We start from the raw sequence: 27372 nt of genomic DNA, 5'->3' as shown, positions 1-27372 counted from the left end.
GTCCTGTTAATGATGCTGGCCACCTGTGGGGCTTTCAGTCCTGCTCATCAATGAATAGAAACAATACTCTGGGATTGGTCCAGGCATGGTGGCTCACGCCTGTAATCCCAGCACTTTGGGAGGCTGAAGTGGGTGGATTGCCTGAGGTTGGGAGTTTGAGACCAGCCTGGCCAACATGGTAAAACCCCATCTCTACTAAAAATATAAAAATTAGCCAGGCGTGGTGGTGGGTGCCTGTAATCCCAGCTACTCAGGAGGCTGAGGCACGAGAATTGCTTGAACTGGGAGGCAGAGGTTGCAGTGAGCCCAAATCGTGCCATTGCACTCCAGCCTGGGCAACAGAGTAGGACTCTGTCTCAAAAAAATAAAAAATAAAAAAATTACCTGGGATTCCTAAAACCAGTCACCTTCCGGAACACCTCTTTCCCCACAGACATCCATGAGCCAGACAGGAGAAAGTTCTGCCCAGTCAGCTCTTGGTCTGACTATCTTCCAGAGGTCAAGATCACCCAAGGAAACTGTAGAAAATAGGCGTTTATTATATTTTGACATCCCCAGGTTATAAGTCATCTAGTTTTCCTCAAAAGTCAATGCCATTTTGTTTGCATGTCCAAAATATCATGGTCATGGCAATGTGAGTTCAGTTTTTGATACCTGTAGTTGCTTCTGGAATAGGGGTGGGAGGTTTTATGAGAACCAATGTCAGCTGGGCACCTTTGAGGCCTTCCCGGAGAGGATCCAGTCTTTGTAGGTCCTTTCAATTGCTACCTCCTACCATCACAAAAGCAGTTACATTTTCCCTCCTTGTCTTAGAATACAAGCAGTGTTGCACAAAGTAGCATTAGTGCCTGAAGACCAAGATGTGCAAGAGGAGGCAAAAAGTATCCAGACTAGTTTGCCAACTAGTGGAGAAAACTCCACTAGTTGTTAAAGAAATGTCAAAGTTAAAGTCAGACTTGTCTTTAAAAAGTCATGAACATTCTTCTTTTGGGCCCTTTGCATAAGGAATCAGTAAGTTGAAGGGCTCCCAGCCTTGCCTGCAGGTGTGGAGTATTGGCAAGTGCCTCAGAGTTAATCACATGAGTTCATCTGTGTACCCAGAGACAGAAATTTACAGCTCAGCCCTCCACTGTCTCTTTTCCTGGAAGACAGGAGGGCCTGGGATGGGAGAGGAGCCAGAGTCATGAACCTCAAGAACCAAGGATGTGGGCCAGGCACGGTGGCTCACGCCTGTAATCCCAGCACTTTGGGAGGCCAAGGCGGGCAGATCACTTGAGGTCAGGAATTTCTGAGACCAGCCTGGCCAACATGGTAAAAGCCCTTCTCTACTAAAAACATGAAAATTAGCAGGGCGTAGTGGTGGGCACCTGTAATCCCAGCTACTCAGGAGGCTGAGACAGGAGAATTGCTTGAACCCAGGAGGCAGAGGTTGCAGTGAACCGAGATCACAACATTTTGCTCTCCAGTGTGGATGATGAGAAACTCTATCTCAAAACAAACAAACAAACAAACAAAACCCTTCAAACATCCTCCCCAATTTTTTATTCTTATTGTTTCCCTGTGTTTACTGGTGGTTAAAAACAAAATCAAGGCCAGGTGCAGTGGCTAACACCTATAATCCCAGCACTTTGGGAGGCCGAGGCGGGCAGATTGTCTGAGCTCAGGAGTTCGAGACCAGCCTAGGCAACACAGGGAAACCCCGTCTCTACTAAAATACAAAAAAAATTAGCCGGGCGTGCTGAGGGGTGCCTGTAGTACCAGCTACTCGGGAGGCTGAGACAGAGAATTGCTTGAGCCCAGGAGGCGGAGGTTACAGTGAGCTGAGACCACGCCGCTGATCTCCAGCCTGGGTGACAGAGGGAGACTCCGTCTGCAAGGAAAAAGAAAAAAAAATAAAAAACAAACCCTCAGGTAACATCAAAAAGTTTTGTTTGCTTCAAGGACAGAAGGGAAAGGGCCTATCTTAGGGAACTAAGTTCTCAATATGCGAAGACAGTTGGAGAAGAGAAAACTTTAATAAACCCTGCTGGGAATAGCAGCTGAGAGAAGGCAAGTGCGAACCTGGGTACAGGAGAGGCCATGTGGGCCCAGAGGGCAGCTGGTACCTATCCCAGAGCAGGTTTGCACCAAGCACAGTGCAACCCCTGGACTGCTGACTGCATGGCAGCCTCCTCACTATGTCTCCTATCTTGTGTGTCTCAGATCTACATCAACAAGGTGCCCTGCTGTCTGTGAACAAAGTGTCCTTCACTGTGCAAGCACAAGAATGCTCTGGCCTTCTTGGCATCACTGGGGCTGAGAAGTCTTCCATTTTCAAAGTGCTGACTGGGCAGAAGCCCATAACCTCTGGGGACGACTTTGTCAAGGGCCTCAGCATCAGCTCTGATGTAGGGAAGGTGAGTTTGTCCCTGGAAACAAACGTGGGGCTGTGACGCAAGATTTGGGGAACAGGAACTGGAATGGGACTTGCTGTCTGAAAATTCCATGTATCTGTTTCATCTGTGACTGCCAAATCCATAGCTCTATCCTAGATTGCTTCTCTGAGCTCCAGATCATATGTCAAGTTGTTTACTTAACATAATCTCATGAATGTCCCACAGGAACCTGAAATTCAGCGGGCCCCAAGTCTCCCCACAGCTCCGTAACCTCCTCTTACTTCCTCCCTCGTGCTTCCTGGGGGAGTGAGTGGTACACATCCTCCTGCTGTTCAAGGCACCTCTCCAGACATCCAGTCAAACAGTCTGTGGATGCTCTCCCAGCAGCTCTTGAATCTGCTGCCTCTGGACCCAGTCCTCCTGCACTCCCCCTAGCTGAGGAGACTCCTGATGTTCAGTCTGTGTTTTCCAGACTGTGTTCGCCAGGCATGGTGGTGGGTGCCTCTGATCCCAGCTTTTTAAGAGGCTGAGGCAGGAGAATCACTTGAACTCATCTGCAGCATTCATAATGCTGGCCTTTTCTGCCTTCAAACTCTAGCCTTCCTCTGTTAACTTCTGTAGCTTTCCCCGCTCCTGGTCTTCTCAGTCACTGACACGTCCTTCTCAGAAAGGAGTCTTCTCTTTCATCTGCCCCTTACATTTCTCAGGGGCTGCATCATCAGCCACGTCTTTCTCACTCCCGATGCACTGTCCTGCCTGTTGGCTTCTCACTGTTGTGGCTCCTGTTAACATCTGTCTGTGGATGCCTCCCCAGTAGGCACACCCCAGCCCACTCCAGCCCTGTGCTTCAGTCCTGCACGTTGATGCCTTCTCATCAGCCTTCTTTGGGCATCTCGAAAATGTTTCAAACTTGAACTTAATATCTACTCCTAAACCTGACCCACTCTTGGAGTCTCTATCTCAATGTTGTCACTGGTTCAATGAGACACTTCTTGAAGGCCTTGTGTGCCCAGCTGTTGTGCTAGACCCAGTGGTTCTCACTTGCAAGGGGCTCATCAGCACATGAACAAGCCATTGCCATGAGGTAAGTGCATAGCCGAGGTGGGGGTGGTGCAGAGGGGATGCGGTGAAAGGCGCCCAGAGAGACCGCACTGCAGAGGTACGATCAGAGTTGTACTCTTCACAGCAGACGCATGCATGAGTCACTATTACCAAGAAGTTTATCAAGCCGACCTCGATGTTCATGCCCTAATCATGTAGAGAGAAAGCAGAAGAACCTACCCAGTCTAGTTCCAGAATCCGCACCCTCAGTTGCCACTCTATGTTGTCTTTCGGTATACCTAGCTTAGTTGGACAATTATAACCAACATAAGCCCTCCTTGGTCATGAAATATTCACTATTAATTTTGACTTTTTATTACTTTAAAAATCGTGGTGAAGGTCTTCTAGTAATGGCAAACGAGGAAATTCTGGCCCCTCCTGCTGAAGATAACTAGAAAAACTGGGCCAATGTTAAAAACATGTTTGAAAGCTTCAGAAAGCTAACAAGATAGTGAAGACTTACTGGGCCAGGAGGAAGAAGAAGATAGAGGCTCAGGTAGGTGAGCAATTCAAGGTTTCACAGCTGAGAGCTGAGTGTTGCTTTTTATGCTGAGTGACAGGGATTGGAATTCAGAGTTTACCTGGGGCAAGCACATGCCTGGTGAATGCATCTTTTCTTTGAGTTGAGACCCTGAAGGGCTGCACTATAGACACAGGGGTGAGCTATGCTTATGCAAGCTTATACAATGATTGCAAAACAGGCTGAACTTAATAGCAGTCTTTGACATGAAATTAATGTGACCCTAAACTGCCAGTGCTCCCAGACATCTATCAGAAAAAAAGGGCAGGGGCTTACACCTGTAATCTCAGCACTTTGGGAGGCTTAGGTGGGCAGATCACTTGAGGTCAGGAGTTCTAGACTAGCTTGGCCAATGTGGTGAAACCCTGTCTCTACTAAAAATACAAAAATTAGCCAGGCATGGTGGTGGGTGCCTCTGATCCCAGCTATTCGAGAGGCTGAGGCAGGAGAATCACTTGAACCCAGGAGGCGGGGATTGTTGTAAGCCAAGATGTTGCCAGTGCACTCCAGCCTGGGTTACTGAGCAAGACTCTGCCTCAAAAAAAAATACAAAAAAATTAGCTGGGCATGGTGGTGGGCACCTGTAGTCCCAGCTACTTGAGGGGCTGAGGCAGGAGAATGGCATGAACTGAGGAGGTGGAGCTTGCAGTGAGCCGAGATTGTGCCACTGCACTCCAGCCTGGGCAACAGAGTGAGACTCTGTCTCAAAAACAAAAACAAAAACAAAACAAAACAAAGCAAAAAAGAACTGGCCAGGTGTGGTGGCACACGCCTGTCATCCCAACACTTTGGGAGGCTGAGGCGGGTGGCTAAGTTGAGATCAGGAACTTGAGACCAGCCTGCTGCCCAACATGGTGAAACCCCATCTCTACTAAAAATACAGAAATTTGCTGGGCATGGTGGCACATCCCTGTAATTCCCAGCTACTGTGGAGGCTGAGGCAAGAGAATCACTTGAACCCGGGAGGTGGAGGTTGCAGTGAGCTGAGACTGAGCCACTGTGTTCCAGCCTGGGTGACAGAGTGAGAGACTCAGTCTCAAAAACAAACATACAAAAAAACAAAATCCCAAAAACCAAAGGTAAATCTTCTCCAGGGAAAGAGGATATCATCCTAGTCCTCAAATGATTTCTACAAACAATTTGGCAAATGCAATGCTTGGTGCACAATAAAAAAATACTCAGGTACATGTGGATAAAATATAACACCCCAGCCCTACAAAAAAAAATAAGAGGCCCAGTATAGTGGCTCACGCCTGTATCCCAGCACTTTGGGAGGCCGAGGCAGACGGATCCCGAGGTCAGGAGATGGAGACCATCCTGGCTAACACGGTGAAACCCCGTCTCTACTGAAAATACAAAAAAAATTAGCTGGGTGTGGTGGCAGACTTTGGGCCCCACTGACAGGTTAGCAGCACCTCATGAGAGACCCTGGCCAGCACCACCCAACTAAGCTGCTCTGAGATTCCTGATCTGATGCATAATAACCATGAAATAACAAATTACACCCATGTTTTGGAGTAATTTGTTATGCAGCAACATATGACTAATCACATAGGAAGGATACAGTGACAAGGCTTAATATGTGTGTAACAGAGGTTCCAAAAGGAAGGGAGACAAGGCAACATTTGAAACCATATGGCTAAAACTTTTCAAAATTTATGAAAGACTTCAATCACAAATGAAGCCCTATTAGCCCCAAGCGAATACATAAAAAGAAATCAGCCTCTAGGAACAGTATAGTAAATCTGCTGAAAACCGAACAAGAAAAAGTCTTAGAAGGACCCAGAGATAAAAGGTGGAGTCCCTTCACAAGAGCAACAGTTACACTGGCAGAGGCCCAATCACAGAAATAATTGAGGCCAGAAGACAATAGAACAATACATTGTAAGTGATATGAGAGGAAACAACCTACCTGGAATAAAGTAACCCATCAAACTATACTTAGGAAAGAAGTTTCCTTTGTTTGTTTGTTTGCTTGCTTGCTTTCTATTTTTTTGAGATGGAGTCTCGCTCTGTTGCCCAGGCTGGTGCATGCAGTGGCGTGATCTCAGCTCACTGCACCCTCTGCCTCCTGGGTTCAAGAGATTATCCTGCTTCAGCCTCCCGAGTAGCTGGGATTACAGGTGCCTGCCACCACACCCGGCTAATGTTTGTATTTTTAGTAAAGATGAGATTTCACCATGCTGGCCAGCCTGGTCTCGGACTGCCACCCTCAGGCAATCTGCCCGCCTCGGCCTCCCAAAGCGCTGGGACTACAGATGTGAGCCACTGGCGCCCGGCCAGAAGATTTTATTTATTTATTTATTTATTTATTTATTTTTTGAGACGGAGTCTCGCTCTGTCACCCAGGCTGGAGTGCAGTGGCCGGATCTCAGCTCACTGCAAGCTCCGCCTCCCGGGTTTACGCCATTCTCTTGCCTCAGCCTCCCGAGTAGCTGGGACTACAGGCACCCGCCACCTCGCCTGGCTAGTTTTTTTTTTTTTTGTATTTTTTAGTAGAGACGGGATTTCACCATGTTAGCCAGGATAGTCTCGATCTCCTGACCTCGTGATCCGCCCGTCTCGGCCTCCCAAAGTGCTGGGATTACAGAAGATATTTTTAAAAAGACCTTCAGGCTTTTTAAAGCGGTGGCTCAAGCCTATAATCCCAGCACTTTGGGAAGCCGAGATGGGCGGATCACAAGGTCAGGAGATCGAGACCATCCTGGCTAACATGGTGAAACCCTGTCTCTATTAAAAAATACAAAAAAAAAAAAAAAAAACTAGCCGGGCAAGGTGGCGGTTGCCTGTAGTCCCAGCTACTCGGGAGGCTGAGGCAGGAGAATGGCATAAACCCGGGAGGCGGAGCTTGCAGTGAGCTGAGATCCGGCCACTGCACTCCAGCCTGGGCAACAGAGTGAGACTCCGTCTCAAAAAAAATAAATAAATAAAATAAATAAATAAATAACAATAAATAAAAAGACCTTCAGATAAATAAAAGCTGAGAGACTTTATCACCAGCAGATGTATGCAAAAGGAGATAATAAAGAGTAAGTTTCAGGCAGAAGGAAAATGATCCCAGATGGAAACTCAAAGATTCAGAAAGGGCTAGGTGTGGTGGCAGTGGCTCATACCTGTAATCCTATCACTTTGGGTAGCTAAGGCAAGTGGATCGCTTGAGGCCAGGAGTTCAAGACCAACCCAGGCAACATAGTGAGACCCCCCATCTCTACAAAAAATAACAAATTAGCTGGGTGTAGTAGCGTGCTCCTGTAGTCCCAGCTACTCCAGAAGCTGAAGTAGGAGGATCACTTGAGCTCAGGATTTGAGGTTATGGCAAGTCATGCTCATGCCACTGCACTCTAGCTTGGGTGACAGAGCAAGACCCTATTAAAAATATATATATACAGAAAGAATGGCTGGGCTGGGAACCCAGGGGGAAAAAAAGGAGTAAAAAGTGATTTATTGATTTATTGATTTATTTGAGACGGGAGTCTCGCTCTGTCACCAGCCTGGAGCGCAGTGGCGTGATCTCGGCTCACCGCACCCTCCACCTCCCGAGTTCAAGCGATTCTCCTGCCTCAGCCTCCCAAGTAACTGGGACTACAGGCACGAGTCACCATGCCTGAGTTATTTCTGTATTTGTAGTAGAGACGGGGTTTCACCGTGTTGGCCAGGATGGTCTCGATCTCCTGACCTCGTGATCTGCCCGCCTTGGCCTCCCAAAGTGCTGGGATTACAGGCATGAGCCACCGTGCCCAGCCAAGTGTTTTTTTTTTTTTTTTTCAAGGGAGATATATGGCCTAGAGCGATGGGAGATGCGCCTGTAGTCCCAGCTACATGGGAGGCTGAGGGAGGACAATCGCTTGAACTTGGGAGGTGGAGGTTGCAGTGAGCTGAGATTGCACCACTGCACTCCAGCCTGGGCAACAGAGTGAGACTCCGTCTCAAAAAAAAAAGAAAAGGGAAATGTGTCAGTTTTGACGGAAAACTATAATAATAATGTCTTATGAGGTTTAAAATACATGTAAAAGTAAAATACATGACAACAATGGCTTTAAGTCAGGAGAGGGTAAAAGAAGGTAAAGTATTTTAAGGTCCTTACCTTGTTCATGAATAAAGTAAACAGTTAATGATATCCATTGCTAAGTCAAGGATGCATATTTTAATCTCTAAAGGAACAACCAAAGTAATGGGAGAAAGGAGTATATATTTTTAAGCTAATAGAAGGGAAAAATAGGAACATGAAAAAAATTATGTGATAGAAGAATTGAGAGAGAAAAAGGAACATAGAACATATGGGCTAGCTAGCCCTGAATAAGATGATAGATTTAGGCCGGGCTTGGTGGCTCACACCTGTAATCCCAGTACTTTGGGAGGCCCAGGCGGGAGGATGGCTTGAACCTAGGAATCCGAGACCAGCCTGGGCAACATAGCCAAACTCCACCTCTACTAAATTTAAAAATTAGCCAGGTGCAGTGGTGTGTGCCTGTAGTCCCAGCTACTTGGGAGCTGAGAGGATCACTTATGCCTAGGAGGTTGAAGCTGCAGTGAGCCATGATCACACCACTGCCTTCCAGCCTGGGCAAGAGAGTGAGACCTTATCTCAAAAAAAAAGTTATATATATATATAAAACTATATATATATATATATATATATATATATATATATATATAATGTATTATATATAATATATATAAATATATATAAATATAAAAGTTATATATATAATTTTAAAAGATTAAAATTATCAAAAAGGATACTCAAAAGGTTAAACATAGAATTACCATAGGACCCAGCAATTCCATTCCTAGGTATATAACCAAAAGAACTGAAAACCTACATCCACACAGAAACTTGCACAAGAATGTTCACAGAAGCATTACTCATAGTGGCTAAAAGTGGAAACAACCCAAATGTCCATCAATAGATGAATGGATAAACAACATGTGGTCTTGCTGCATAATATGGAATATTCCTCAGCCATAAAAAGGAATGAAGCACTGACATGCACCACAACATGGATGAACCAGAAAACCTTATGCTAAGTAAAAGAAGGCAGACACAGAAGACCATATGCTGTGTGATTCCATTAATATGAAATGTCCAGAATAGGCAAAGCCATGGAGATAGGAAGCTTATTAGTGGTAATCAGGTGCTGGAGGTGTTAAAGGGAATGGGGAGCGACTACTAATGGGTACAGGGTTTCTTTTGGGAACAATGAAGTGTTTGAAGTTGAGTGTGATGATGGATCTGAACGTGCTAAGAACAGTCGAACTGTACACACTGGTGAATTATGTGGTACGTGTATCGTATCTTAATAAAGCTTTTATAAAAAGAAGAAGGAAAAGGGGGAAGCCCCACTCTGGGAACCAAAGCTGGGCCCTTAGTTGTGTAAGGTCTCTGTAAACATTCTTCCATGCTGACGGCCTTCTCCCTTACCTCTCTTTCACTAAGCAGACACTTCATGTGGTTTCCTTTCTTTCCTTCCCTCCCTCTCTCTCTTTTTCTTTCTCTCTCTCTCTTTTTCTTCCCCTTCCCCTCCCCCTTTCCCTTCCTCCTTTCTTAGAGTCTCCCTCTGTCACCTAGGCTGGAGTGCAGTGGCATGATCTCAGTTCACTGTAACCTGTGCCTCCTGGGTTCAAGCAATTCTCATGTCTTAGCCTTCGGAGTAGCTGGGATTACAGGCGTGTGCCATGTTGGCCAGGCTGGTCTCAAACTCCTGGCTTCAAGCGATCCACCCACCTAGCCTCCCAAAGTGCTGGGATTACAGGCGTGAGCCATGGTGCCCAGCCTCCATGTGGTTTTCTGTTTTGCACTCTGTAAAGTCCTACCCATCCTCACAACCTCAGGCAGTGAAGCCCAGGGTTGTCCAGCTGTTTGAATAGGGAAGAGAAGAGGGGAGAAAATAGGAGGGAAAAACAGTGGTTACTTCTGGAAAATGGCATCCCACTCTTTTCAGCACCTGGGAGTAGACAAACATGGACACAAATGAGGGTGGTCAGCTGCAAGTTTAGAAAGGCAAAAACCTGAGGTCAGGAGTTTGAGACCAACCTGGCCAACATGGTGAAATCCCGTCTCTACTAAAAATACAAAAAAAATAGGTGGGAATGGTGGTGTGCACCTGTAGCCCCGGCTACTCGAGGGGCTCAGAGGAGAATCACTTGAACCCAGGAGGTGGAGGTTGCAATGAGCCAAGATTGCACCACTGCACTCCAGCCTGGGCAACAGAGTGAGACTCTGTCCCAAAAAAAATAAAAATAAAAGCAAAAACGTGGAAATGAGTCAAATGAATTTTTTAAACAGCTAAATGAAATCTAGAAGCCCTCCCTGGATGACTAAGTAGCAGTTAAAATAAGTGGGAGGTAGATCGGTATTTACTGACCTAGGAATATCTTTAAAACATAATGTTGAGTAAGAAAAGCATGTTGGCTGGCCACGGTTGCTCACGCCTGTAATCTCAACACTTGGGGAGGCTGAGGCAGGTAGATCATGAGGCCAGAAGTTCGAGACCAGCCTGACCAACATGGTGAAACCCCCTCTCTACTAAAGATACAAAAATTAGCCAGGTGTGGTGGTGTGTGCCTGTTACCCCAGCTACTCAGGAGGCTGAGGCAGGAGAATTGCTTGAACCCGGGAGGCAGAGATTGCAGTGAGCCGAGATCACACCACTGCACTCCAGCCTGGTGACAGAGTGAGACTCCATCTCAAAAAAAGAAAATAAGAAAGAAAAGCATGTTACAGAATGGTAGATATGGGATGATACCATTTGGCAAAAACAGCACCCAGCAAGTCCTGAGCAAGGAGCACAGGCCCACGAAGGTGCCTTTGCCAACACAGAAGTCTAGAGGGTGCACAGGTGCCTGGCCACAGCCGGCTGAGCCAATAGACTGCAGGAGTCTTTGCATGAATATTTTACAAAGAAAATCTATTTGCAGATTACATGTCTAATGGAAAATATTTCTAAAGGGGAAAAAAGCAAAGCAAGCGTCTTGAATTGACTGGATGCTTCAAAGGCACCAGGAAGTAGGGAGGCACTGTGTGCTGAGGTTTCATGCTGGGTGGGCTGGAGGAGGAGCCAAACAAGCACTCTACCCTGTCCACTACACCAGCAGCAAGGGCTGTCCCAGGCTCCCTTACGTTACTCTACTTCCACTCACAGCCCCTTAGTAGTGTGCCTGTGCATTCACGTGGCAGAGGCAGCAGCCTGGAGCAAGACCAGCAGGTGTCCAGGCCCTTGCCTCATTGGAGGCTTAATAAACCTGGTGGGAAGAGGCTTTCTTCTGACGTACCTCCCTCTCTGGGCTGTTTCTTAACTCAGATACGGCGGTGGATTGGTTACTGTCCTCAGTTTGATGCTCTGCTGAACTTCACGACAGGCCATGTGATGCTGGTCATGTATGCCTGGATCTGGGGCATCCCAGAGCGCCACATCACTGCTTGTGTGGACCAGATTCTTGAGGATTTAGTCAGGTACATGTACGCCGACAAGCTGGTCAAGACCTACAGGGGAGATCTGGGGCTTCCTTCAGCCCCTCCACCTCCAGTTACAAGATAAGTTCCAGTTCTTCCCAGACCTGGAGAGCAGGGCAGAGCCCCCAGATCTGGGCATGAGGTCACTGCACAGGTGGTTGGGGGCGGCCTCCACTGATGCAGAAAGAGGTGAGTGGCCTGGGCTGCCTCAAGGCACCACTTCCTCTTGGTCCTGGGCTTGAGCGGATTATGAAGCTGACCCAGGCCAAAGGCAGCTTACATGGCTGAGGTCAGGTTGATGGCACCACAGGTGTTACTGTCCTGATAGGTGAGGACAGACCTTTCTCCCTGCCACTTCATGAAGGGCTTTCTATTTTCAGTTAAGTTTGCATTTTAAGCCCCGTCTTACCTCATACCACTGGGCCTGGGGTACCTGAACTGCAGATGTTTTGCTAAGGAGCATGGGGTATTTCTTAGGCTTCTGTTGTCAGTGATAGAAGCCTGACTCCAATCAAAGCAAGGCCACAGGCTGCGCAGGTCCAAGGACTCCCTTCGTGTTGTGTGCAGCTCCCCCTGGAGGCACACAGCGGTACTGCATACCCAGGATTGGGATGTAGAGGTGCCCACACGGCTGGCAAAATGAGTCCAGGGTCAGATGATGGTGTCCCTTGGGTCTTCTCTCTTTGTTGGCTTCTGTTTCAAGCAGGTTTTTATGTTTCCCTGCATCTTCTGAAGATCAAATGAGTTCACATTTGCAGTTTAGAACTGTGTGTTGCGCATAGTAAATGCAATATGTGTTTTTTTGTTTTTCCTTTTTTCTTTTTTTTTTTTGAGACGGAGTCTCGCTCTGCTGCCCAGGCTGGAGTACAGTGGCCGGATCTCAGCTCACTGCAAGCTCTGCCTCCCGGGTTCACGCCATTCTCCTGCCTCAGCCTCCCGAGTAGCTGGGACTACAGGTGCCCGCCACCTCGCCTGGCTAGTTTTTTGTATTTTTTTTTTTTTTAGTAGAGACGGGGTTTCACCGTGTTAGCCAGGATGGTCTCGATCTCCGGACCTCGTGATGCACCTGTCTCGGCCTCCCAGAATGCTGGGTTTACAGGCTTGAGCCACCGCGCCCGGCCGATTTTTTTGTTTTTTCTTTTGAGGCAAGGTTTTCACTCTTGTTGCCCAGGCTGAAGTGCAATGGCGCGATCTCAGCTCACTGAAACCTGCGCCTCGCGGGTTCAAGCAATTCTCCTGCCTCAGCCTTCCAAGTAGCTGGGATTACAGGTGCCTGCCACCACGGTCAGCTAATTTTTGTATTTTTAATAGAGACGGGGTTTCACCATGTTGGCCAGGCTGGTCTCAAACTCCTGACCTCAGGTGATCCACCCACCTCAGCCTCCCAAAGTGCTGGGATTACAGACATGAGCCACCACGCCCAACCAGTATTTTTTTTTTTTGTTAGCTAAGATAGGCCAATGCCCGTCCTCTCAGATAGAGAATTGCTTGCCCTCAACACTTAGAGACCCTCAAAGAAGACTCGTCAACCATGTGCTCACCCTGGACTCATCCCTGTGTCCAGGGGAATGGGCTATTCCTTGAGTGGACAGCCCAAGCCACAGTTCAGCTCTGGGTTAAAGTGGTGGGCTGCATTGCTGAAAGCCCCATGAGGGGTGTGGGAATGCTTCCTGAATAGAGAAGGAAAGGGGGTGAGTATTGAGCCGGCAGTGCTCACTGCTGGAGACTGACCATTGCCGTCACCCAACCTTCTCCCTTCCACCCCCAGCAGTGGTAACAAGCAGAAGCTGAGCACTGGCATTGCCCTGATCAGAGAGCCTGCCATCATCTTCCTGGACGAGCTGTCCACTGGCATGGACCCGTGGCCTGGCACCTGCTTTGGAATGCTGTGGCATGAGCCGGCGAGCCCAGCAAGGCCATCATCATCACCTCCTACAGGTAGAGCCTGGGTCTGTGGGTAACTGGAAGTTTCAAAACCAGGTAGGCTGGGAAAGAACCAGGTGGCCAGGAGACCCATCAGCAGCTGGTGGAGAGTCTTTGAGGAGATTCCCTCGGCTCTGCACATGAGCCGCACTCTGAGCATGGGTATCAGGAATGGCCGGATCAGGGCACCAACGCCTTCCTGTCTGCACCAGCCTTTGGCATCCCCAGCCCTGTCTGAGGCCCCGCCCTCTCCCCAACATGGAGGAGTGTGAGGCCCTGTGCACCCAGCTGGCCATGATGGTGCAGGGGCAGTTCAAGTGCCTGGGCAGCCCCCAGCACCTCAAGAGCAAGTTCGGCAGCAGCTACTCCCTGCGGGCCAAGGTGCACAGCGAAAGGCAATAGGAGGTGCTGGAGGATTTCAAGGTCTTCGTGGACCTGACCTTTCCAGGTGTGTTTCAGCCCCAGCAGCCCCTACTGGGTGGACCCTGGGCCCCTGCCTAGGCCTCTCCCGTCTACCGTAAGGAGCATCTATGCCTCACCCCTCCCATGTCCCATCTCCCCAATCCCTGGGATGAGGACCCCAGTACCGAGCAACCAGGCACCCTCCGTGATCCTCCAGCCTGGCCGTCACAGCAATGCCATCCCTCCTTCGTGCAGGCAGCATCCTCGAAGACAAGTACCAAGGCATGGTCCATGACCACCTGCTGGGCCAAGACATCAGCTGGGCAAAGGTGAGTGCACATTTTTGACGTGACCCACTTTCTGGGGTAACTCTGTCTCTCTCTCTCCTTCTCTTTCTCTCCTCTCCATCCTCCTGAAGTCATGTTCAGCACTGCCCCTGTCCTCTGGCGTCTCCATGGCAATGTTCACGTGGATATCATAGAACAGAAGGTGTTTCCCCTAGAAGGGACTTTGAAGATCGGCTTCTCCTGCCCCCTCATTTCATGGAGAGGACAGCAGGCCCAGAGAGGGAACACCAGATGCCTGGGGACACACAGCAAGCCAGGGACACCCACCAGGCCTCTGATCTTCTGGCACCATTCCCACCCAAGAGCACAGACAGCTGAGATCCATAGCACTGACTTCTTGGGAGGTGTTCTGGAGCAGCTGAAAGAGGGATGGGCCTCTTTGGGGCCTTGTCACAGTCCCAGAGGCCAGCCCTTCCCACCTTCTCTCCTCCCCTGTGTGCGTCTGTGGGACAGCCTGGCCACAGCAGCCTCCTTCCTCCCCTCAGATGTTTGGCACTCTAGAGCAAGCCAAGAAGAAGTACATGCTGGACAATTACTCAGTCAGGTCACCATGGAGGTCATCTTCCTAAGCTTTGCCTGCCCTGTGCCCCGGTCCAAAGTGACGACCAATGACAGCAAGCAGAGCAAACGGGCTCCTCATCGTGCTCGCTGCCTCCCTCCCTGCCTCCCTCTCAGCTTTTCTCTCAGCCTCCCTCCCTACCTCCCTCAGAGCCTGTCCTGCTGTAATTAAGACAGACCAGTGCCAGGTTGGCCCAGGTGTGCATGGCCTGCCCTGTGTCTCCAGGGCTTACAGAGGCAGCTCTTGGCCCAGCTAGCTCAGCACAGGGCTCTCCCCCTAACTGCAGTGCACGGAGCAGAGTGGGGCCCACTGGAGAACTTAAGAGGCCCGCTGGGGAACCCAGGTGCGTTTCCTTAGAAAGGGATGCCCGAGTCCCACCTGAGTAGCCTGTGGTCTTGTTGAGACCTGGCTGTGGAAGCAGCCTCAGAACATCTTGCACGTCCTTTCCAAAGGCGGTGGCCAGGGAGTGACCACAGTACTAACCATGACCCGACCAGGTGCCAGCTCTGTGGATGGTCCCCTGCAGGCATCATGTCATTTGATCACACCACCCTCAGGCCCGGCCTCAAGGGGTCTGTCCTGGTCATCCCCTTGCTCATGGGCAAGAAGTCTGCAGGGCAGAGGGAAATGCTTACCCAAAGCTTGTGTTCTTCCTTCTCTAGAATCCCCTGCCCAGATGGTTTGTCCGTCCAGTGCACTCCCTCCCAGGGCAGGCCATGCCGCCCCACGCACCCTGAGACGCGAGGTGCAGCAAAGCAGCGGCTCTGCAGAACTGCGGGTGGAGTTTGGATGGGTGCGTGGGGGTTTCCACACAGATGTGCAGATCCCTTGGAAAGCAGGATAGAGCCAGAAACAGAGAGGAGGGTGCCCATAGGCCAGGGTGGGGCTAGCTCCCATGGTCACATGCAAGAGTGGAGCTTCATGGAGACCATGATTCTAAACTCACACCTGGCCTCCCAGGTGGTAATGACACTGTTCTTCTGAAGGAAGGAGGAAAGAAATATTGACAAGCTCGCTAGCCTAAGTCAGGATGTTACAACATTTAAGTATTTGGATGTGTGGGTTTTCATCCTCTTCCCTGGCTCCTGCAAATTTAGGGCTGCATGTGATCCTATATCCACCCATTAAGTGAACAGCGCCCTACCTCCCACGTGGGTAGACTGACTGAGAGGCAGCCAGTAACTTCCCACATCAACAGGCAGGGGAGCCAGGGTTGCACTGGGGCAGAGGTTCTTACAGTGGGGTCCCAGTAGCAGCAGCACCATCAGGAAACTTGTTAGAAATGTAGGTTATTGGGCCCCATCCAAAACCTACTGAATCAGAAATGCTTGGGGCAGGGCCAGCAATCCTGTTGCAACAAGCCCTATAGCAGGTGTTCTGACGCAGCTCCAGCGTGAGAACCACTGAGCAGAGGCCCCATGGGCGCCAGACCATTGCACTGTCCACATGCAGATGAATGTGGCCGCATGCCTTTGTCACGTACACTCTCCTCTCCTCTGAGACGGGCTCCATCCAGCAGCCTTTCTCTCTCTGTGGAGCTCACTCTGCCCCTTGCCACAGGCCCCTCAGCTCCCCTCTGGGAAGTGCAGATGCTGGTCTCTGTCTCTTCTCAGCTAGGACTCAGGAAAGTATCATGCACGGGCCTTGTCTATGCTTCCTGCACCCCTTGCCCAGAACAACAGCGTCACACACCCATGGTCACCAACCCACCCTCTTCTCAGTCCTTGTTTCAGGTGACTGCCCCCTGTGATGAAAGCCACTCCCTGGGCTCCCACATCCAGCTCTCATTCCTCCCATGCCCCTCTCTACCTCCACTGAAGGCCCACCTTCTCTGAATGTGGGATTTCTCAGGCTCCCAAGCTACTTCACTTTCCCTTACTCTCCCCTGCCCCTCACTACCCATGACGTTTTCAACTGACACCTCATTCTACCAGGAATTTCCCTGAGCTTCTAACAGTTTAGACTTTTCCAACAAGGTCTCACCTTCCTGAAGCCCAATGGGAAACAGGCCCACACCCTGGAGGAGCCACTCATCACCCCAGGGCAGCCAGTGCAGGGTGTGGGCCGAGAGTAGGCATGGCTGCAATCAAGACAACTCCTGCTCCCTGAAAAATAAATTTGCCTCTCCATATTGAAAGGAGAGTGATCATGACACAAAGCACAGGATAGAGCTAAACAACAACCTAGGGACCAGGGATGCTGTTCTAGATTCTAGAGGCAGCCAGTGTGGCTAATGTGGCCATGGCTGGCTCTAGTTGATTAATCCCTTCAAGATGCTATGGAAGCTAACCCTGAAAGTGCACCTCGGCCCTAGGGGAGACAGTGACAAAGTAGGAAACAGTAACCCAGGGGGACAAAAGTGAGACAAGGGGATAAGAAATCTGGGAGCTGGCCGGGCGCGGTGGCTCAAGCCTGTAATCCCAGCACTTTGGGAGGCCGAGACGGGCGGATCACGAGGTCAGGAGATTGAGACCATCCTGGCTAACACGGTGAAACCCCGTCTCTACTAAAAAATACAAAAAACTAGCCGGGCGAGTTTGCGGCACCTGTAGTCCCAGCTACTCGGGAGGCTGAGGCAGGAGAATGGCATAAACCCGGGAGGTGGAGCTTGCAGTGAGCTGAGATCCGGCCACTGCACTCCAGCCTGGGCGACAGAGCAAGACTCCGTCTCAAAAAAAAAAAAGAAATCCGGGAGCTGAGAACATGAGACATCTGGGGAGCAGGCCCCAAACTTGCTCAGCCTGTTCTCTCTTCGCCCTCCTTCATCCGCTTCCTGATTCCAGGACAGGGAATAGTCCCAACTTCCAGGCCCTCTCTGCGCCCTGTGCTGTGATCACCTGTTTGCTCTGTCTCTTGCTCCAGGCTGGCTGAAGCCTGCACGCCAGGGCTCCTGTTTGTGTGCCCAGGGCAGGCCCAGTACTTGAAGGGGTTCTGTGGGGACTCAGAAGGATGGAAGGGTGCAGACTGAGGGAAGCGTGAGGGAGGGGTGAGCAGCCTTGGCCCAGGCCCCTGCCTTCCCCAGGAAAAGCCCCTCTGTCCTCCACCAGACACTCAGGAGGCTGCATGTCTTCCCCTGACAGCCTGTGCCGTGAAAGGGGTGGGGTATGGCTGATTCCTGAAGGACAGCTCGGATGGGCTCTGCCCAAGACAGGAGTGAGCAGATGTGACACTTGCCACTGCGAGCAGCTCCCAGGTAGCAGCCGAGGAGGCGAGACAGGGGGCAGCATCTGGCCAAAGTGAGGGAGCGGGCTTGCCCCGAGGCTGGGGCACTGAGGCGTCCAGGGTGCGCCACGATTCGCGGGAAGAAGGGGTCAGCGTTTCGCGGGGGAGACTTCCAGCGCCAGCTCCGACCTCCTCTACCACGATCCGGGCCAGCATCCCCGCCCAGCAGCGGCTCGGCCACAAACCCAAGGGTCTCCACCTGAAGCAGGCGGCGGAAAGGATGGCCGTGCAGGCTGGGGGTGACAGTCGCGGGCCCAGGACCGACCCCGGGACCCGGGAAGGGCACGGCCTCGTCCTAGAAGCGCCACGTCGGGGCTGTGCCAGGCTGGATCACGGCCGCGACTGCGAGGGACGCCAAGGAGTCCTCTTTCCCCTGGCCGCAGGCATGCGCCTTCGCAGCCCATGGGGCACCGCAGATGCCAGTCGCCGGGGTCAGCGGCGATGCCCGGACCCATGCGGCCGGGAGAGAACGCCTAGAAACCGCTGCCCACGGGCCAGGAGCCGCGTTCCTCCAGGACCCCAGCCCCGCTGGGGAGGCGGGGCGGCCACGCGGGTTCCACCAGTCAGCGGCCAATGTTCGAATTCGCGTCCTGGCCCGGCCAATGGCGGGCGCCCGGAGCAGGCGGTGTGGGCGTGGAGGGCGGTAAATAAGGCGAGCCCGGGGCGGGACATGGGCGGAACCGGCGGCGGCCCCCCGGGCAGGCCAATGGGAGGGCCGGGCGCGTTTGAAAACTGGGGTGGGCGGCTGGGCGGGGTCTGCGCCTGCGCGAGGGCACCGCGCGCGCTCCAGCCGGGGCGCGGGCGCGCTCTCAGGCGGGCTCCGGCGACAGAGACGCGAGCGCGGCGATGGGGAGCGGTGGCGGTGAGTGCGAGGCGATGTCCGCCGGTTTCTGTCCCACACCCCTTCTGCCTGCCCTGCGGGGCAGACAGCGGGTCCCGCGGCAGGGGAGGCCCTGGCAGCCTGAGGAGGGCCGGCTCGAGCTCTTTAACCCGGGGCGGGTGTCGCGTCAGGCGCAGGGAGCCCCCGCGGCCGGGCGCGCGGTTTAAATGCCCGGCGGGCGCCCGAGCCCCTGGTCGCCTTCCCTCGCGGCGACGTTTTCCGGCCCTTTGCCGGGGCAGCGATCGGGTCCCGGACGGCGATCGGATCCCGGGGCGGCGATCGAGTCCGGGGGAGCCACACACCAGCGCCTCCTGGTCGGGGTTGGGGCTGCGGAGCGCGTGGGGTCGAAACGATCCCGCAGCCCGGCCCGGCCCTGACTGGGCCTCGGTCCAGCGGGGCCGTGGACCTAGCTCTGTGGAAAGCAGCGTTCGGCCCCGCGCGCGATGAGGCACAGGAAACTCGAGCTGTAGTTTCAGCTGTTATCACAGTATCTGTCCGGGAGCCGGAGAATGAGGAATATTTTATGGAGAGCTCTATAGAATCTTTGAGAATTCGTCGCCCTGGAATACGTTTGGCTTTTGCAGCTCTTTTAATTCCTGACAGGAAGACCCGGGTCAGGAGAGGGGAGCAAGGAGCAATCGCTAGGAAATCCTGGTGGGAAGGGATTTGGGCCCACAGAGGGGAGTGGCGCTTCCTTTCAGGACTGGAAGAACGGATAGAAAGGTAGATTTGTAGGTGGGGAGGCAGGATCCTGAGGTTCCTGTCTGAGGGTTTCTGTTTCGCTATGAAATAAGGGCTAAGATCATCTGCTTAGAGTGAGGAAGGGGTTGCTGGAGTAAGAGTTAGAAAATCCGGCTGTGGGAAGAGGAGAGAGCACATCTGAGAAGCATGACTGGGCTGCCTGCCTGGTGGGTGGAGAGCCCGTCTCACCTTTAACGATTGCACCTGTATACAAACCTACAGGTCTAGGTTTGTGTTGGGACCTGAGCAACAACCTTACTGCGTAGCTGTAAACTCCACATTCTACAGTGGAGGGCACACTGAGACTCTGCAGAGCTGACTTGGACGCACACTACCCCGGCCTCCAAGCCTGTGGCTTCTCTCCAGGGCCGACCTTTCTAATTTGGACTTGAAAACCAGACTCTACAAGCCCACAGATCCTTATTGAACATTATGCACCTTGGTCATGTGTGCAAAAAGCAAAGATATCCAGCAAAGACCTCAGGGGTATTCCTAAGAGTGAAATGGAAGGAAAACGGTCGTCAGCCTCAGCAGCTTTTTCCCCTTCCTGACTGTCATGTGGGCTCTGGATCAGAAAGTTTCCCAATAGCCAAGTTACATGATATGCACTATTTGCCATAAATATTTGTTGAATATTTGAAAATGAATGATCTCTTCTGTAATTTGTGCAATGCCACTCCTTTTACATAATCTTTGTTTGGGACAAGAAGTATAGTTCTGTTTTTGTGGCACAGGGAATAGTAACCATTAGATCATTTTCAGGTGTAACTTTTATCCTTTTTTTTCCCTTCAAGGCTATGTATATAGAATAATTTTTCATCTTATCAAGCCTTCTGTTTTTTTTCCTTCAGTGATTCACTGTAGGTGTGCCAAGTGTTTCTGTTATCCTACAAAGCGAAGAATAAGGAGGAGGCCCCGAAACCTGACCATCTTGAGTCTCCCCGAAGATGTGCTCTTTCACATCCTGAAATGGCTTTCTGTAGAGGACATCCTGGCTGTCCGAGCTGTAAGTCCCTGGATGAAAACAGCATGAGCCCTAGCATTGTTGATTACACTATCAAGGCCTTGTGTTCTTAACTGTCAGAACAAAACTTTGACTAAAAAGGAGGTTACAGGCAGAGGCCGGGCACAGTGGCTCATGCCTGTAATCCCAGCACTTTGGAAGGCCAAGGGGGGTGGGGTGGATCACCTGAGGTCAGGAGTTCAAGACCAGCCTGGCCAACTTGGTGAAACCTGTCTCTACTAAAAATACAAAAATTAGCCAGGCGTGGAATCTCATGCCTGTGATCCCAGCTGCTAGGGAGGCTGAGGCAGGAAAATGGCTTGAACCATTTTCAAGGTTGAAGCAGTGAGCCGAGATTGCACCACTGCACTCCAGCCTCCAGCCTGGGCAACAGATAAAGACTCTGTCTCAAAAAAAAAAGGAAACAAAGATGAGATATCATTACCAGATGCTTTCTTTAAGACATTCTGATTACAGAAATTTCCATTCCTGTCTCCCAGCACACTAACGTTGCCTCTGTTCATTACGGTGTCAACAAAAAAAGCACCTTTTTTTTCTTTTTTCTTTTTTTTTTTGAGACGGAATCTTGCTCTGTCGCCCGAGCTGGAGTGCAGTGGCCAGATCTCAGCTCACTGCAAGCTCCGCCTCCCGGGTTCACGCCATTCTCCTGCCTCAGCCTCCGGAGTAGCTGGGACTACAGGCGCCCGCCACCTCGCCCGGCTAGTTTTTTGTATTTTTAGTAGAGACGGGGTTTCACCATGTTAGCCAGGATGGTCTCGATCTCCTGACCTTGTGATCCACCCGTCTTGGCCTCCCAAAGTGCTGGGATTACAGGCTTGAGCCACCGCGCCCGGCCAACCTTTTTTTTTCTTTGAGACAGAGTCTCGCTCTGCCACCCAGGCTGGAGTGTGGTGGTGCAATCTCCACTCACTGCAAGCTCCGCCTCCCGGGTTCATGCCATTCTCCTGCCTCAGCCTCCCGAGTAGCAATAGAGTCAGGGTTTCACCATGTTAGCCAGGATGGTCTCAATCTCCTGACCTTGTGATCTGCCCGCCTCGGCCTTCCAAAGTGCTGGGATTACAGACGTAAACCACCTTACCCGGCCGAAAGTACCCTTTTATGGCAGTGAAATTTGCATCCCTTAAGAAATAGGATAGTGTTTAAAAGAATAAGAATATATTCTTGAGGACAAATCCCATGTAACATTTAACACTTAACTGAACTCTAGGAGTTATTTTCTAGATGTTGGAACCATAGGCTTACTTTGAGTGACTTAACCTAGAGTATACAGTGGATTCATGGGAAAATGCAGCAACAACCCATTTTCTGACTCCCAAAGTCACCTCCATTGCAGGTGTGACACACTTTATGGACCCCAGGGGGTGCTGAATTTCCAATGGCAGTGGAAACTTTGGTGCTTAAAATGCTCACCTGTGCTCCAGGTCCTGGCCTGGACACTTCCTGCGCTGGCCTAGCGCAGAGGCTCCAGGTTCTACCTGAGACCTCCATCATGGGTGGTGTTCTTTGCCCTGAGTCCCTGTGACCTGTTTCCACACTCCCACTAGCAAGTCCTCCAGTGGGGAAGCACAAAACACATTTCCGTCCTGCCTGCCCCCATTTAGAGTGTTTCCCCTGTCTTTGGGGGTGACACCTTTGCAGGGATGTGGGACCCTCTTTCTCAGCCTAGGTGTTTGTTCCCGCCTTCCAAGATCATTGTCCTCTGCCCTGCTTTAGAACCTCAGAGAAACTCGTTTCTGGGCTGTTTTATCTGTTCAAAGCGACAGTTACTTTCACACAGAGATTGGGGACCTCGACTACTTGGGATGGGGAGGGAGACAGGAGATCCTACATCTGCGTCTTGTCCTTAAGAACCTCCAGGTGGCCGGGCGCGGTGGCTCAAGCCTGTAATCCCAGCACTTTGGGAGGCCGAGACGGGCAGATCACGAGGTCAGGAGATCGAGACCATCCTGGGTAACACGGTGAAACCCTGTCTCTACTAAAAAAATACAAAAAGACTAGCCGGGTGTGGTGGCGGGTGCCTGTAGTCCCAGCTACTCGGGAGGCTGAGGCAGGAGAATGGCGTAAACCCGGGAGACGGAGCTTGCAGTGAGCTGAGATCCGGCCACTGCACTCCAGCCTAGGCGACAGAGCGAGACTCCGTCTCAAAAAAAAAAAAGAACCTCCAGGCGTGGAGCCTTCAGGTGGTCCCTCCATGACCCAGCCCCGGCCCCTGTTGTTCTGCAGGTACACTCCCAGCTGAAGGACCTGGTGGACAACCACGCCAGTGTGTGGGCATGTGCCAGCTTCCAGGAGCTGTGGCCGTCTCCAGGGAACCTGAAGCTCTTTGAAAGGTATCTCTGCACCCTGAGAATGGCTCAGTCTTCTCCTGTCTTGGCCTTCCTATGTGCCAGTCTGTGTCTCACGGCCTGATTCAGTAACAGTTTTCCTGTTGCTATCTCCCATGACGTTGCCTCATCCCCTGGGGAGTGACTGAGGGTGGCAGACCTCACGCATCAAGCCGCACAAGCCACACACCTTCCAGCAGGCCGTGCAGTCATTCATCCCTCGTGCCACTGATCCATTCCCACATGACCCAGACATGAGTCCTCTTCCTGTGGAAACTTCACTCAGCCTGCCTTCCTTTTGGTCAAAACCATGTGATTTCTATCCTGTAATGTTTCACTCACTGGCTGATCCCACCCCAACCTGCACTCCACATCCTGGCCTCCTGTCCACGTGTGCTCATGGTCCCAGGTACCAGCTGCCCTCAAAACAAACCAAGGAACCACAGCGCAGGCGGGGATTTTTCTTTTTTGTTTGTTTCTTTTTTGTTTGTTTTTTTCTTGAGATGGAGTCTCGCTCTGTCACCAGGCTGGAGTGCAGTGATGCGATCTCGGCTCACTGCAACCACCGACTCCCTGGTTCAAGCAATTCTCCTGTTTCAGCCTCCCGAGTAGCTAGGATTACAGGCACGCGCTACCATGCCCAGCTAATTTTTGTATTTTTAGTACAGATGGGGTTTCGCCATGTTGTCCAGGATGGTCTCGATCTCCTGATCTCGTGATCTCAGGCGGGGATTTTCTGACAGGGATTCACTGTGGCCCTTGTCCACTTGAGTTGCCAGAAATCCAGATAGACAACCAACAAGGACAGGCAGCCATGTTGCCGGGGCCATGCTTAGGCTGCTTCCAGGGGAAATGTATATATTTCTTATTGAGACATGATCCACACATCACACAGTTCACCCATTTAAAGTGTAGAACTCAGCCAGGTGTGGTGTCACAACTGTATTCCCAGCACTTTGGGAGGCCAAGGCGGGTGGGTCACTTGATGTCAGGAGTTTGAGACCAGCCCGGCCAACATGGCAAAACCCTGTCTCTATTAAAAATACAAAAATTAGCTGGGTGCAGTGATGGGTGCTTGTAGTCCCAGCTACTCTGGATGCTGAAGCATGAGAATTGCTTAAACTCAGCAGGCGGAGGTTGCAGTGAGCCAAGATTGTGCCATTGCACTCCAGCCTGGGTGATGGGGTAACACTGTCTCAAAAAAATAATAAAAAAATAAAATGTGGGCCGGGCGCGGTGGCTCAAGCCTGTAATCCCAGCACTTTGGGAGGCCGAGGCGTGTGGATCACGAGGTCAGGAGATCGAGACCCTCCTGGCTAACACGGTGAAACCCCGTCTCTACTAAAAATACAAAAAACTAGCCGGGCGAGGTGGCGGGCGCCTGTAGTCCCAGCTACTCGGAGGCTGAGGCGGGAGAATGGCGGGAACCCGGGAGGCGAAGCTTGCAGTGAGCCGAGATCACGCCACTGCACTCCAGCCTGGGCGACAGAGCGAGACTCCTCCTCAAAAAAAAAAAAAAAAAAAAAAAAAAAAAAAAAAAAAAAAATAAAATGTGGCCGGGCGCGGTGGCTCAAGCCTGTAATCCCAGCACTTTGGGAGGCCGAGATGGGCGGATCACGAGGTCAGGAGATCGAGACCATCCTGGCTAACACAGTGAAACCCCGTCTCTACTAAAAATACAAAAAAAAAAAATTAGCTGGGCGAGGTGGCGGCGCCTGTAGTCCCAGCTACTCGGGAGGCTGAGGCAGGAGAATGGCGTAATCCCGGGAGGCGGAGCTTGCAGTGAGCTGAGATCCGGCCACTGCACTCCAGCCTGGGCGACAGAGCGAGACTGCTTCTCAGAAAAAAAATAAAATAAAATAAAAAATAAAATAAAATGTGGCCAGGCACGGTAGCTCACGCCTGTAATCCCAGCCCTTTGGGAGACCAAGGCGGGCAGATCATGAGGTCAAGAGTTCGAGACCAGCGTGAGCAACATGGTGAAACCCCCGTCTCTACTAAAAATACAAAAATTAGCTGGGCATGGTGGCACATGCCTGTAATGACAGCTATTCAGGAGGCTGAGGCAGGAGAATCGCTTGAACCCAGGAGGCAGAGGTTGCAGTGAGCTGAGATTGCGCCATTGCACTCCAGCCTGAGCAACAGAGCGAGACTCCGTCTCAAAATAAATAAATAAGTAAATAAATAAATAAAATGTATAACTCATTGGTTTTTAGTATACTGAGAGTTGTACAGACATTACCAGTACTTAACTTTAGAACATTCTCCTTACCCCAAGAAGAAAGCTTGTCCCCATCGGCAGTCACTTCCCATTTTCCCCACAATCCTGGAAACTCTAGACAACCCCTAATTGATTTTCTGTCTCTCTGGATTTGCCTTTTGTGAGGATTTCACATGGAATCTTGCAACACGTGGTCTTTTGTGGCCGGCTTATTTCACGGACCCTGATGTTTTCAAGGTTCATCTGTGTCATAGCATGTAATGGATAATTCATATTTGACTACATGATATTAAGAAATGTTCTGGCCGGGCGCAGTGGCTCAAGCCTGTAATCCCAGCACTTTGGGAGGCCGAGGCGGGCGGATCACAAGGTCAGGAGATCAAGACCATCCTGGCTAACACGGTGAAACCCCGTCTCTACTAAAAAATACAAAAAACTAGCCGGGCAAGGTGGCGGGCGCCTGTAGTCCCAGCTACTCGGGAGGCTGAGGCAGGAGAATGGCGTGAACCCGGGAGGCGGAGCTTGCAGTGAGCTGAGATCTGGCCACTGCACTGCAGCCTGGGTGACAGAGCGAGACTCCGTCTCAAAAAAAAAAAAAAAAAGAAAAAGAAATGTTCTAGGGCCAGGCATGATGGCTCAAACCTATAATCCCAGCACTTTGTGAGGTTGAGGCAGGGGGATCGCTTGGGTCTGGAATTCAAAATTAGCCAGGGCAATGTAGCAAGACCCTGTATCTAGAAAACAAAAATTTTTTTGTTTAACTAGCTGAGCATGGTGGCACATGCCTGTGGTCCTAGCTACTTGGGAGGCCGGGGTGGGAGAATGGCTTAAGCACAGGAGGTTGAGGCTGCAGTAAACTGTGATTGCACCACTGCACTCCAGCATGGGCAACAGAGCAAGACCCTGTCTCAAATATTTGTGTGTGTGTGTATATATATATACACACACACATATATACATCTATATACACACATATATATGTGTGTGTGTATATAGATGTATATATATATTCAATTCAGGGAACAAGTATTCTGACTTCTTCAAGTACTATGGTGCTTCATACCGTTTGTGGCATAAAATATTGTGATGCTTTATGTTCTTAATGTTTCAGGGCTGCTGAAAAGGGGAATTTCGAAGCTGCTGTGAAGCTGGGCATAGCTTACCTCTACAATGAAGGCCGTAAGTCCTCACCCCTCCTGCGTGTTGTCGCTTTAGATAGGCGTGAGCCTTTGGCCATATGAAGAGGTGGTCCCTGTGTTAGCAGTTCAGTCACTGTCCTTGCTCTGTCCAATGGCCTACCTTCCCATTCCCTCTCAGGAGCTCGTGCCCAGATGTACCCTGCTGAAGAACCTGCTAATGATACTCTGACTTTGTAGGTTATGAGAGAGTCACCTCTTGTTTTAGCAAACCCTTTAATTTCAGTTGGCAAAGAGTGACTGAACCAGAGCCTCAGCATGGGGGCTGATCGGGCTCCCCGCCCTCTGTGCCATGAGCACGCAGACCCGTGTGTGGATGCTGGCCCTCTCCTTGGCCATCCTCTTAGAATTCTTGAGACAGAGGTCAGCGTGCCCTGTAACACAGAGCCAAGCTTCTAAACGGGAAGCAGGTATGGGCAGGTTAAAGCTGGCCTGGTTCCTGGATCCCTTCATCCCCAGAGGCCAGGTGCTCCTTGAAAGAAACTTGCACAGCCTTTTCTTCTACCAGTTCCCGCTTATCTGGCCAGCACCCCAAGGAACGAGCCCACAGTCTGTCCCAGCTCTCAAAACAAAGACTGGGGTGTAGCCTCCCACATTCCCACTTCTAAACGATCTGGTGTCTTGCTGGGAGAGAGTCCCTACCCTTGGCTGGCTGGCAGGATTGTGGTGACTGACAGGGACCATGAGCAACACCCTTCTCCAGAATCAGGGGACCCGAGGTCCTACCCCTGCCCTCCCATCAGAGAGCAGCTCCCAGACGTAAAATTCACATGCCATACAGTTCACCCATCTAAAGCATGCAGTTCTGTGGTTTTTAGTATATTCACAGGGTTGTGCAGTCATTGCCACTGTCTAATTTTAGAATATTCTCCTCGTCCCCAAAAGAACCCCCACCCCTGCCGTGGACCCATTACCAGGGGGTCGGGCGGTGGTTCCCAGCTGGAGGGAGGATGGGACATGAAGCGTCGCAGGGTCTGCTTCCCCTGACCTTCAGAATCCAGGCTTCCGGGAGGACTGCAGCAGGGGCATTGATCACAATGACCCACCTGTTCTAGACATTAACAAAGTAGGGGGAGAAAAGACA

The 27372-nt window shown here is 51.1% G+C and overlaps 2 protein-coding genes across 2 annotated transcripts in view; both read left to right on the top strand.

Moving 5' to 3' along the window:
• The first annotated feature begins 2248 nt into the window (after positions 1–2248).
• LOC115895272 (ATP-binding cassette sub-family A member 3-like) lies at positions 2249–13675 on the top strand. The gene is made up of 5 exons (XM_030925395.1): positions 2249–2396; positions 2601–3972; positions 11298–11449; positions 13218–13387; positions 13585–13675. Exons 3-5 carry the CDS (start codon positions 11364–11366, stop codon positions 13608–13610), a joined length of 282 nt encoding a protein of 93 aa, XP_030781255.1. The 5' UTR covers positions 2249–2396; positions 2601–3972; positions 11298–11363; the 3' UTR covers positions 13611–13675.
• A 5011-nt stretch (positions 13676–18686) lies between these two features.
• The window catches only part of CCNF (cyclin F), a 33533-nt gene continuing 24847 nt past the window's right edge, over positions 18687–27372 (top strand). Inside the window, exons 1-4 of the mRNA XM_010387886.2 lie at positions 18687–18764; positions 20375–20529; positions 22771–22877; positions 26204–26271. Coding sequence (XP_010386188.1) covers positions 18749–18764; positions 20375–20529; positions 22771–22877; positions 26204–26271 — 346 coding nt within the window. The 5' untranslated portion in view covers positions 18687–18748. The remainder of the gene's footprint in view (positions 18765–20374; positions 20530–22770; positions 22878–26203; positions 26272–27372) is intronic.

Source organism: Rhinopithecus roxellana, chromosome 20 (genome assembly GCF_007565055.1).
Source record: "Rhinopithecus roxellana isolate Shanxi Qingling chromosome 20, ASM756505v1, whole genome shotgun sequence".
Classification (NCBI taxonomy): domain Eukaryota; kingdom Metazoa; phylum Chordata; class Mammalia; order Primates; family Cercopithecidae; genus Rhinopithecus; species Rhinopithecus roxellana.
The sequence above is the reverse complement of the archived record's forward strand: the minus strand, read 5'-3'. Positions and strand labels throughout refer to the sequence as shown.

What these genes read in the sequence shown, in the direction of transcription:
- LOC115895272 (XM_030925395.1), top strand. Translation starts at nt 11,364, where the DNA reads ATGCTGGTCATGTATGCCTGGATCTGGGGCATCCCAGAGCGCCACATC. An exon ending in ATTCTTGAGGATTTAGTCAG is followed by an intron (nt 11,450 to 13,217) that starts GTACATGTACGC and finishes TTCCACCCCCAG; the next exon opens with CAGTGGTAACAAGCAGAAGC. An exon ending in ATCATCATCACCTCCTACAG is followed by an intron (nt 13,388 to 13,584) that starts GTAGAGCCTGGG and finishes TGTCTGCACCAG; the next exon opens with CCTTTGGCATCCCCAGCCCT.